General features: G+C 52.2%; 1 protein-coding gene across 3 annotated transcripts in view; it reads left to right on the top strand.

The window, feature by feature from the left end:
- GLI2 (GLI family zinc finger 2) overlaps window positions 1-10925 on the top strand; it is a 245479-nt gene that overhangs the window by 202343 nt on the left and 32211 nt on the right. For all 3 annotated transcript variants that reach the window (XM_025039271.1, XM_025039272.1, XM_025039273.1), the window contains 2 exons: window positions 5257-5459; window positions 8947-9132. In XM_025039271.1, coding sequence (XP_024895039.1) covers window positions 5257-5459; window positions 8947-9132 — 389 coding nt within the window. The remainder of the gene's footprint in view (window positions 1-5256; window positions 5460-8946; window positions 9133-10925) is intronic.

Raw genomic sequence — 10925 nt, 5'->3', positions numbered from 1 at the left:
GTCTGGCCCTGCTAATCTACGCAGGAGGTCTTTACATGAAGCCAGCAGGAGGGACGTCTTCGGGTTGCCAGGGTCCTTCCTCCAGCTCCCAACTCCCAAGGGGCAGAGCCTGCCCCAACACTCATGCTGAGTCTGGATGAGTCAGCACCCCTCAGTTCTGCATTGTCTGCTTTTCCAAACAGGCACCAGGGGTGGGGTACAGGGCCCCAATCCCTGCACTTCCGTCCCCTCTCCTCATTGCATTAAGGAGCATGTTGGTTCCTGCCCCTGCTCCTTGGCTCTGGCTGCGTTTTGGGTCAGACAACCTCCTTTCTCCCATCGAGCAAAGTCTTACTTTTCCCTCCGGCCCATGGAAGCCATGCACCCTCTAGGAACATGTCCCCATCATTCCCACTCCCAGGGATGGTGCCTGTCTCCGACGGTCTAGGCATGCTCCCTCAGGCCCAGCCAGTGTTGTGAGGGCTCCCCACAGCTTGCACCTCACTCCCAGCATTCCTTTCCCTTTGTTTGGTATGTCAGCATGAGGACCAGGTGAGGCGATGTCTGCAAAAGGACACCAAGCTCAACTTCTCGAGAGCAGAGATAGCTGAGGCAGAAGCTTGCCACTCGGCGGACTGTGAGAGATGTCACAGTACCAAGTCTACTTCACAGAAAGGCCAGAGTCCATTCTGGCTCATCTACTTAACAGCTCTGCAGCCTTGACAAGTCTCGTTACTATCCTGGGCCTCAGTTTCCTTCTCTTTAAAATGGAGGTACTAAAACCTGCCTTGCAAAGTCATTGGATGTGTTGTATGCAGTCGGTGTCCGGCGAATGTTGGGGACCTAGTCAGCAGCAGCAGCAGCTTCCCTGCTGTAGTAGCTCCCCCACTGCAGCATCTAGTTAGGCTAGAACAACAGCCACCCAGTTAGGTCTCTGCTTGCTTTGTCCATTCTCACTTTCTCCTTTTCCTTTTTAGTTCCCTTGGCCATCACCCTGGTCTTTGAGCTTGGCCCTAAAATCTTGTCCAGGGGCTTTGCAGGACCCCTACTAACAGGGAGGAAGGAAAAGAAGGAAGAGGAAAGACTCTGCTAAGGAGTAGCCCTTTCCTGGGCCTGCCCCCAGCCTTCGGAGAGTCAGAGCCAGGCCCAGCCGGCAGGCCAGCGCCCACATTGGGAGGAAGCACGGGAGTCCTCTACTGCAACAGAATAGGCCTAGCAAGGGCCCTGTGCAATGCGCTGCTGCCTGTCACCAACATGTTCTTATAATATTCATACACACACACATATTCATACACACACACACACACACGGAGTATATTTGGCTGTTTCTCTCAACCCAGAGCCCCCTGCTTGTGCCTCGTGTCCACATACAGAAGGGCCAGCACAGCTGCCCTCGCCACCCTCAGCAGGGGCCCTCCCCTTCAGTCCTGCAGGCAGGAGGGTGGATCTGCCCAAGGAACTGTGGCTCAAGTCTACCTTGCAGAATGCCAGGTCCAGGATCACTCCGGGAAAGGGAGGCCATGTTAGTCAAGGCTCGCCTTGCTAGACCTTGGCAGTCTCCTGAGAGAAAAACTCACCTCAAACTGGTTTAAACAAACAAGCAAACAAACAAATGTATTGGCTCAGATAGTGAAAAGGCCAAGGGTACTAGCTGCTGCTGAAGCTGGATCCATATCCAGGGACCCAATTCAAGAAACATCTCTCAGCTCTGATGTTCTATATATCATCTTCAGTCTTGGCCTCTCCCCCTAAACCCCCAGCAGCTCCACACTTGCATCCTACCTGCTTAACAACCCCTGTGGACAGAGAGCACTTTTTTCCTAGCGTCCAGCCAAAGCTGCTGTCTTGAGTACATGCCCATCTCTGAACCAATCATGGTGCCTAGGGATAGGGCATGCTTTGATCAGCTGGACCCGGATCACATGCCCCTCCAACCCCTCCCACAGCCCCAACAGAAGGGGCATGGATCCAGTACAAATCCAGCTCAAAGTCCCTGTGGGCTGTGCTCCAGCCCCTCATGCATAACCTTCACACACCAGCCTTTCTTTGCACATGCTGCTTCCTTTATTTGTGATGCACTATCTCATAAACTCCTCTTCATCCTTCCGAACCCAGCCCGAAGTTCACCTTCTCTGAGAAGCCCTCTGTCACATTTAAAGGCAATTTGGGAATTTGTTCCTATGCTGGAGCCTTTATCAGACTGCCTGCTGCTTACCTGACCTGTGGGTCTGCATCTTCAGAGCTTCCTACAGGTCTCTGGGCACAGAGTAAGTAGGTGGGACAATTTTGTTGGGAATACGAACAAATATACTAAGAAATAACTGGTAGAATTAGGCTCAGATGAGCTCAGAACAGGACTGAAGGGAAGAATAGTGTCCAAGCTATGCAGCTTGCAAAATGGCTGACTGCCAGTCTGGTCGATTGTGGCCTACAAGTGTATGAGTTTGCATGCATGTGTATCTACAACATAGAAAACTGACCGTCTTTCAAAATGAGCTTACACAGCTGACTCCTCCTCCTATCCTCAGGGCCACCTCCTTGAATCTCTGCCCGGTTGCCAGAATTCGAGGCCTGGACAGGCCACAGCTGAGACCAGGGTCAGGCCCCACAGTGAATGGTGTGGAAGTAGAAGAAGAAAAAGAAGTTTACAGTTGGGAGCGGGGGGATGTCCTAAATCTGGGCTCATATTTCCCTAGCACATGCCTTCCCCTGGTGAGGTCCCACGGCATGGTAGTCAGTTCACTAGGGCTGGCAGCACCCAACTTGACAGGGGACTCTTGGTGGAGCCCTGGGATGGGACCAAACATCCACGAAAAAGAAGCTTTGGTCCCTGGAGGACCCGCTTTGTATGTTGGCAATTTTGGTATGATTTCAGGGCTGCTGGGAAGCCCCTGGTCCCCCAATGCATTAATAATGCTTGGAAGTCTGCCATTTGAGATTCGTTCTTTTCGCTTTGTTTGATATGTCAGAATGACATCTCTTGGAACATCCGTGCCCCTGGATCCTTATCAGTCATTCACAACCCAGTGTGAGGAAGTAGTTCCAACTCCCTCCTGAGAATTGGATTGGATTATGCGTGGTGATGGGGTGAAGTAGGGATGAAGATAAAAAGGGAACTGAAACACGGGGAGAATGCTGTCCCATTCTCAGGTGCTGCCCCTCCCCAATCATGCACCTGCCTAAGCCCTGCCCACAAAGAACCCCAGTCATCAAGAACACTCTCTTCTCTGTTGAGGGGACAGGCTCAGGCACAGGCTCAGGCCCAGACCCACCTGGGTTGGTTATGACTCCACTTCCTGCTACCTTGGGCAAGGGATCTAGCCTTTCTGGCCATGTTCCCATCTGTAAATGGGCATAAAGCACCTACTATGTGAATTACTTATTAAGGTTAAAGAAAGGAAATACATGCATATTGCCTATTATGGCTGGCACACAGTCAGCCTGTCTGGAGGAGATGCCAGGTAATGGCACAGCCCAGTGGTGCTGTGCAGAGGGGACATCTAGGAAGGCTTTCCAGAGGATATGCCTGGGCAGGCTTCTGTGGCTGTGTTGGTGGCTAGGCCTATTGTCTTGGGTGCTAGGTGCCCAGGTCAGTAGATGCTCCGTACCCCAAGTTGACTTATTGCTGAGAAGGGAAAGGAATCTGTGCTTGTTAACCCCCTACCAAGTGCCCAATTCTGGTCTTTTTGTGCCAACTTGGTGAGGTGCCAGAGAGGGGCAGCCTCCTGGCCAAGGCTGCTCAGCTAAGCAGAAGGGATCCAGGTTGGTGAGGGAACCAGTGCTCTGGAAAAGGCAGGCAGTGCCCAGATGCTGGTTCCTGCCCCACCACTTCCAGGCCCTGAATGCCTCTCACACCCCCCAGAATCCAGTCCTGCTTCACGCTTACAGAGAGGAGCATTTAGTTCTGCTTCATCAGGGAGGCTCTTTCAGCCCGGATGCCACCCCTGCAAGGCCCAGCACCAGCAGCCTCCCCAGCATCGGGAAGAGCAAGGGCTTATCCTGTGTACCTTTCATTAGCTCTGTGAGCTGACTCATCTCACCATAACCCCTATAGAATCTGTCTCGGGGTATGGCAGTGGCTTCCTGCCCTGTCACACCAAAGGAACAGGGTCCTCTGGTGGGGTGGCGTGGTGCCTGGGAAGAGGGCAGCACTATCCTGCAAGTGAGGCCAGGCCGACTTGGGTTGAATCCTGGTTTGTGTCTCTCTGACCACAAGGCATGGAGGGGTGACTTCCCTCTTTGGACCCCAAATCCTCCTTGTTGGTGCTAGAGTTTTCACGTATCTTCCTTGTGGCTTTGCAGCCATACTTCCTTCATAGAATGCTGTCCCAAAGTCAGCCAGGACCCCCTGCAAGTGAGCCCAAGGCCTGAGACAGGAGGAGGTGCCCCGGGGGTCACCGAGGAGGTCTTGTGGCCTGGGCTTAGAGAGAGGACAAAGAATTAGCCTGACAAGGTGTAGGGTGCAAGAAGGCACTGAGACCAAGAATTAGCGTGGGCAGAAGTACAGCAGTGTGGAAGTGGCCTGGGAGGTTTGTTGGAGCTGCACGTCCACTGCAATCTCTGTCTGCAAAAGCTAGAAAATAATATAGCAGAATGCTTACACCCAGGCCGAGGAGCAGCCTCCAAGCGGGGAGCTTGTTAACCTAGATGTTAAGACATCTGGATATCACCTGTTTGGGTCCTGGTTTGCATTCTTTTGGAATCCTGATCTTTTCCTTCACAGCTGTTGCTGTGGCTGAGCACTTCACACCAGTGACAGTTTAACTGAAGCCCAAAATTCTCCACTTTCAGGCCCTCCTGATTCCTCTTTTTCTCATTTCTGTTAGGAATATGAGCTCTTTGCGTCTTACCCCTGGCATTAGTATTTTAATGTTCGGTTTTTCATACATTTGTAGAATGCATGCATTCATTCATTTAACAAAGATTGATTTGTTATTACTATGTGTCTAGACCTGAGCAGGCACTGGGGAAGCAATAGTGACAATTTGCACAGATGTGTGGCCTACTGAGCCCTCAGTCCAGCAAATCCAGTCATGTGTGCAGAGACTTCCATCTCCAACACAAGACTGGCAGGAAGGGATGGCCACACCAGCACACAGTAGTTTGCGACCTTCATCCACTGGCTGATATATCAGAGTTCAGATCCTATACCAAAGGATGTTGGCATATAAAATAAAATCAAAGGTTGCCTGTTTGGTTCTGCTGCTTGGTGGGGTTCCCTGTGTGTCCTCTTCAGCAAGCCATGCCTTCTTAGAACACTTCCCTTTGTCTCTGCAGGCCTCCTGCCCTGAGCGGCAGCCCTGTCATCTCTGATATCTCATTGATCCGGCTTTCTCCACACCCCGCTGGCCCTGGGGAGTCTCCCTTCAATGCCCCCCACCCGTATGTGAGCCCCCACATGGAGCATTACCTTCGCGCCATGCACAGCAGCCCCACGCTCCCCACGATCTCTGCGTCCAGGGGCCTCAGCCCCGCTGATGGTGAGTAATAACTATGTCTGGTGTCAGATGGGTACTAAATTGATCACAGTGATCACTTCATAAGTTATATAAATGTCTAATCACTATGTTATATACCTGAAACTAATATAACATTGCATGTCAACTGTAATTGAAAACTTTTTTTAAGTTAAAAAATATGACCAGGTGCATCTTCTCAAAATCTGCCCACTGAAACCTTCCCTCTCAGCCCAGAGTCAGTGCCAGGCTAGGGGATATGTGCAGTATGCACTCATGAGCCCTCGGGCAGAGGCTCCTGGAAACATGGTCCCCATGAATCCCTTGTCACCACCTGCATCTTCACCAAAGGGAATGTGTCCTCTCCCAGCTCGTGGATGTGACTATGAGCTGAAGCCAAGGCCTAGATCTGAGAAGACTTAGCCTGGAGTTTTGCAGTGAAAAGGATTCCAGCCTCCAGATGTCAGAAAGGCTTCCTGAAGCATCAGGCTCTTCTCCTGGCCACGAGGTTTGCATTTTGCCTGCTCTTCACTAAAGAAAAACCAGACAAGGCAAATGGTTGCAGCCATGGGACCTGAAAAATGGCCCAACAGAATGTGGCATCATTGCGAAATGGCCCCTTGGGGTTGGAACCCAGCCTGAGCTCTGCATGGGCACCCTCAGTGACTGACCAAGCTGGGGTGCCCTGATCGGTTGTGCTGCCTTTACATTGAGCCACTATCTCCTGAAAAGTGGGCCTGTGCTTCTCCACGCCACTCCTGACAACCCGGCCAGTAGTGGGCTGGCCTAGAGCATGAGGATGCAGGCCAGGATCCAAACACTGCCCTGGCTCTGAAAGTCACACATGGTATAGGGGACTTAATGGTGCCCAAGAGGATAAGTCCACATCCTAATCCCCAAACCTGAGTGCTGCCTTGTTTGGAAAAAGGACCTTTGTAGATGTGATTACATTAGGAATTTTGAGATGAGATCATCCTGGATTGTTTGCTCAGGCCTTAAGTCCAATGACAAGTGTCCTTATAAGGCACACAGATGACTGATCTCGGAAGCTAAGCAGGGTCAAGCCTGGTTAGTACTTGGATGGGAGACCACCCAGGAAGACCAGGTGCTATAGGCATAAAAAATTAAAAATAAGGGATTGTAAGCTGACAAGGTCCTTGCAGTCTGTGAGGTCAACCAAGGGTTGCCTTGCCTAAAAAAAATTAAAAAATAAATAAAGACACACAGATAAGAGAGAAGACAACACAAAGATGGGAAGGATGTGGCCACAAGCCAAGGAAGCCACCATCCCCAGAAGCTAGAAATCACAAGGAACAGTTTTCCTCTCAAGCCTCTGGAAGGAGTGTGGCCTTGCTGACACCTTGATTTTGGACTTCTGGCCTCCAGAACTGCGAGGGAATAAAGTTCTGTTGTATTAACAGCACTAATTTGTCACAGCAGCCCTTAGAAACAAATACACATGGTGATGGGCCTACTCGAGAGGAGACAGAATCTGGTGGCTCCTCGGCCTGGGCCAGAGTGGGCCCCGCACAGTGTCTGTAGGGGGAACAAGGAACAGAGTGCTCTCCTGATGATCTTATGAAGCAAGGACACTGTAGCTTCAGCTGACAGTGGCATAGCCCGTGAAGAGCTAAGTGGCGAGACACGGCTGCCCGTAAAGGAGAGATTTGGGTTGACCAAGCAGTGATTTTATGCCTAATTTCAATATGAACATCCTTGATTGTGGCTCCTACCATCCCCACTTATCCTGCCCAGCTTCATGAGACAACAGGCATAGGTTCAGCACTGGAGGGGGCGGGCTTGCCTAATTTGCATGGCCCTGACCCCTGCAGGGAGAAGACCAGATACCCCAAGGCCTTACTGGCCCTGACCCAAGCTCCCAAATGACTGAAGATAATGTTCAGGCTCATACAGCAGCTCTGTCAGCTGTGCCAGCCCAGTGCCTGCCCGCATGAGGCCCGGAAATTTGATCAGCAACCCAAGGCAGCATCTGCCAGACTGTGTGTGCTGAGGATGAATGGACACTCCAGGGAAGGCTTCAGGGAAGAGGTGGCAGGCAAGGAGGGAAGGAGAGGGCATTTCAGCTGTTCCCAGGGCAGGCATTGGCCATGGGTTGTCAGCCTGGCTGGAGGCCAGGGCTCTCTCTAGAGCAGTGGTGCCCAAACTTTTTGGTACCAGGGACTGATGCTCCTGATGATCTGAGGTGGGGCTGAGGCAGTGATGCTAACTAACATTGTGAGTGGCTGCAAATACAGATAAAGCTTTGTTTCACTTGTCCACCGCTCACCTCCTGCTGTACAGCCTGGTTCCTAATAGGCATCACACTAGTACTGGTTTGTGGCCCTGGGGGTTGGGGACCCACCCCCCCACCCCCGTCCCACTCTAGAGGACATAGCAGGAGGCAGGGAGGAGGAGTGGAGGAAGAGGTCAGAATTCCATTGACTAGCTTCTTTCTGACTAGCGCTCGTGAGATCTCCTTTGGTGTTTGCAAGACTGATAGTGGAGAGGCCGTGGAGTGCAGGGCTTAGGAACTTGGGCTCTAGATTCAAACTACCTGCTGTGTTACCTTGGCAAGATCTCTAAGTACAGAGTCCTCATGTGCTAAGGGAAGGGTAATGGTGTCCCTCAGCTCACAGCATTGTAGTGATAGTGAAATTAAGAGAATGACTGTGATTCCTTCAGCACCGTTCCTGCACAGACCCATCTAGCGCTGTGTACAATGTTGGCTGCCACTGTCAATTTTAATAGTAATTTGAGTGGTGGGTATTATCGCCTCATTTTACAAATGGAAGACTGAGCCACCTTAGACATGTGACACTTTCTCAATTTTGCACTGCTGGTAAAAGCCGGGGCTCGCAATGGGCGTGAGTGGTTTCCAAGCTCTATCCTTTCCCTGCCACCACAGCCCTGAGGGCCTAGAGAGCTGAAGTGTGTCCTCCCTGCCTGTGCTGAAGCCCCGGCAGGGCCAAGTGAGGGCTGGAGGCAGACTGCCCGGGTTCTGCAGCTGCCAGGGAGGGAGCGGTAGACTGTGGCCGGCGAGGAGCTTTCTCTGGCCAGATCAGGCGAGCTCTCAGCCGTGATCGCATCTTGAATGTTCAGGTAAGACTGACAGGGCCCAACTCTCCGGCCACCATGGAATCTGTTTGTAGATTCTTTTTCTTTTGAAGCCTCTGCTGGACCATGGACCCTGTTGGACTGGAGCTATGGGCTTCTGTGGGGCCTGGAGAGGAGGAAGAGAGCAGTGTTTACAACTTCGGCAAAATGGAGGAATGCAGGGGGGAGGCCAGGGTCCAGCCTCCCCATCAGCAGAAGCACGCTCCACCCCTACCCCCTATCCTCCACAGTCTGTTCAGTGTGAACATGGGGATGGGGGATGGGGGACACAGGGGCCCAGGGGACAGAGAATGGACTAGAGGGCACTGAGGGGGACTCCTCAGGCTAGGTGTGTGTTTTTCTTCTCTTTTGCCAGATTCTGATGGCTTCTTTCTCTCTCCCTCCTTCTTGCCCACAGTGGCCCATGAGCACCTTAAGGAGAGGGGACTGTTTGGCCTCCCACCTACGGGCACCAACCCCTCAGACTATTACCACCAGATGACCTTCATGGCGGGCCATCCCACACCATATGGGGACCTGCTGATGCAGCCTGGGGGTGCCACTGGTGCACCCCATCTCCATGACTACCTCAATCCAGTGGATGGTGAGTGCTGGGGGCAGAGAGTGGGACAGGGAATGGGGCTGACAATACCTCCCTGGAGCTGAGGAAGGTGCTTGTGGCTCCTTTGGGGATGAGGAGCCCTAAGGAGGGATCCGCGTTTGCCCCAATCCCTGCCACAAATGCTGTCCACAGAGGGCCTAGTCTGAACCACACACAAATGCTCAGTGATCCACCATGGACCAGGAAGTGTTTTAGGAATTGCAGACACACCAGGGAACAAAACTCTCTCACCTCTGCTTTCATGGAACTTACAGCATAGTAGGGAGATACAAACAAAGCCGGGAAGAGGTTAGGGAGCGCTGGGGTGGACAGGGGGTGCAATCTTAAATGAAGAAATTGAGGAATCTTCACTGGGAAGGTGATATTCAAAAAAAGAACTGAAAGAGGTCAGCTGTGCAGAAATATTTGGGAAGAGCGATCCAGGCAAAGGAGAAAGCAGGTACACAGGGCCTGAGGCAGCAGCATGCCTACCGAGCTCAAGAAATATCCAGGAGGCCAGTGTGCCTAGTGCCCAAGAGTCAGGGCCGGAGTTCTAGTTTTGGTCCTACAGGCCAGTCAAGCCTTGGTAAGACTTTGGTCATCATGGGGATTGAGACAGGGCCCTTGGAGCCGATCGGACAGAGGAGCAATGAGATCTGACTTATTGTTAAAAGGAATCCTACTCTGGCTGCTAATCTGAGAATAGACTTAGGAGCAAGGTGGAAGCAGGGTGTCAGGTTAGTAGAGGTGGGAGAGATAATCATGTTTCAGGTAGATTTTGAAGGTAGAGCCACAGTATTTGTTGCCAGATCAAATGTGGAGTTAGGGAGAAAGAACGGTATCAAAGACAACCCCAGGGTCTTTGGCCTGAGCCACTGGAAGACGCAGGTGTCAGCTAAGCGGGGGGCTATGGGCAGGGCATGTTTGGTGGGTGGGAGATCAGGTGTTCTGTGTAAATAAAAATTCTTGGTGCCCATTAGATTCCAAATTCTTCCCTCCCACTAAATACCATCCTCACCACTGCTTTCACAGAGGCACCTGTGGCCTCCTAACCATGAGCCCTTGGGGTTAGCATGGAGCCTCTGTTTGTGTGGGGGAGGCTAAGCATACCCCCCGCAGGTCAGTGCCATTCTACCTTCTGGTCCTGGAGCCCAGCCCTATTTGGGATACCCCAGATAGGCTAGGAAGTAGAGCTGGAAACCACAGCAAAAGCAAAGGGTAGGCAGGTGATTTCTGCAGATTCACTCTCCTCAAGCCCTGCCTGGGACAGCTTTCTCACTCCTTGATGGCAGGGAGTAGAGGCCTGGTCCCATAAGGAAGTCCTGAAGTCTCTCCAGATGCCCTACATTGGCTCCTACTTTTGTCTCAAGCCCTGCCTGGGACAGCTTTCTCACTCCTTGATGGCAGAGAGTAGAGGCCTGGTCCCATAGGGAAGTCCTGGTGCCTGCTAGGCTGCAGGAAGTCCTGTGGGGTAAGGCAGGCTAAAGATACAGTATGGGTGGGCCCCTGCACCCCTCAGCCCTCTCCCATTCCCCCAGTACTCTGCCCTAGGCTTCCTGTCCATACAGCCACTGCAATTCCTTCTTATTGGCTGGAGCAAAGCTGAGCCCCTCACTTCCCAAGGCTTGGCTGAGATCTTGCCTCCTCCAGGAAGTCTCTCCAGATGCCCTTCATTGGCTCCTACTTCTGTGTGTCTCTCTCTTTCTCTCTCTCTCTTTCTCTCTCTCTCTCTCTACAGGAGCCAGCTTGTGTGGTTCCTGAGCCCCTTGGGCCTTCCTGTTCCCCCACAAGAGTGT

This window comes from Pteropus alecto, unplaced genomic scaffold, assembly GCF_000325575.1.
Source record: "Pteropus alecto unplaced genomic scaffold, ASM32557v1 scaffold3, whole genome shotgun sequence".
NCBI lineage: Eukaryota > Metazoa > Chordata > Mammalia > Chiroptera > Pteropodidae > Pteropus > Pteropus alecto.
The sequence above is the reverse complement of the archived record's forward strand: the minus strand, read 5'-3'. Positions and strand labels throughout refer to the sequence as shown.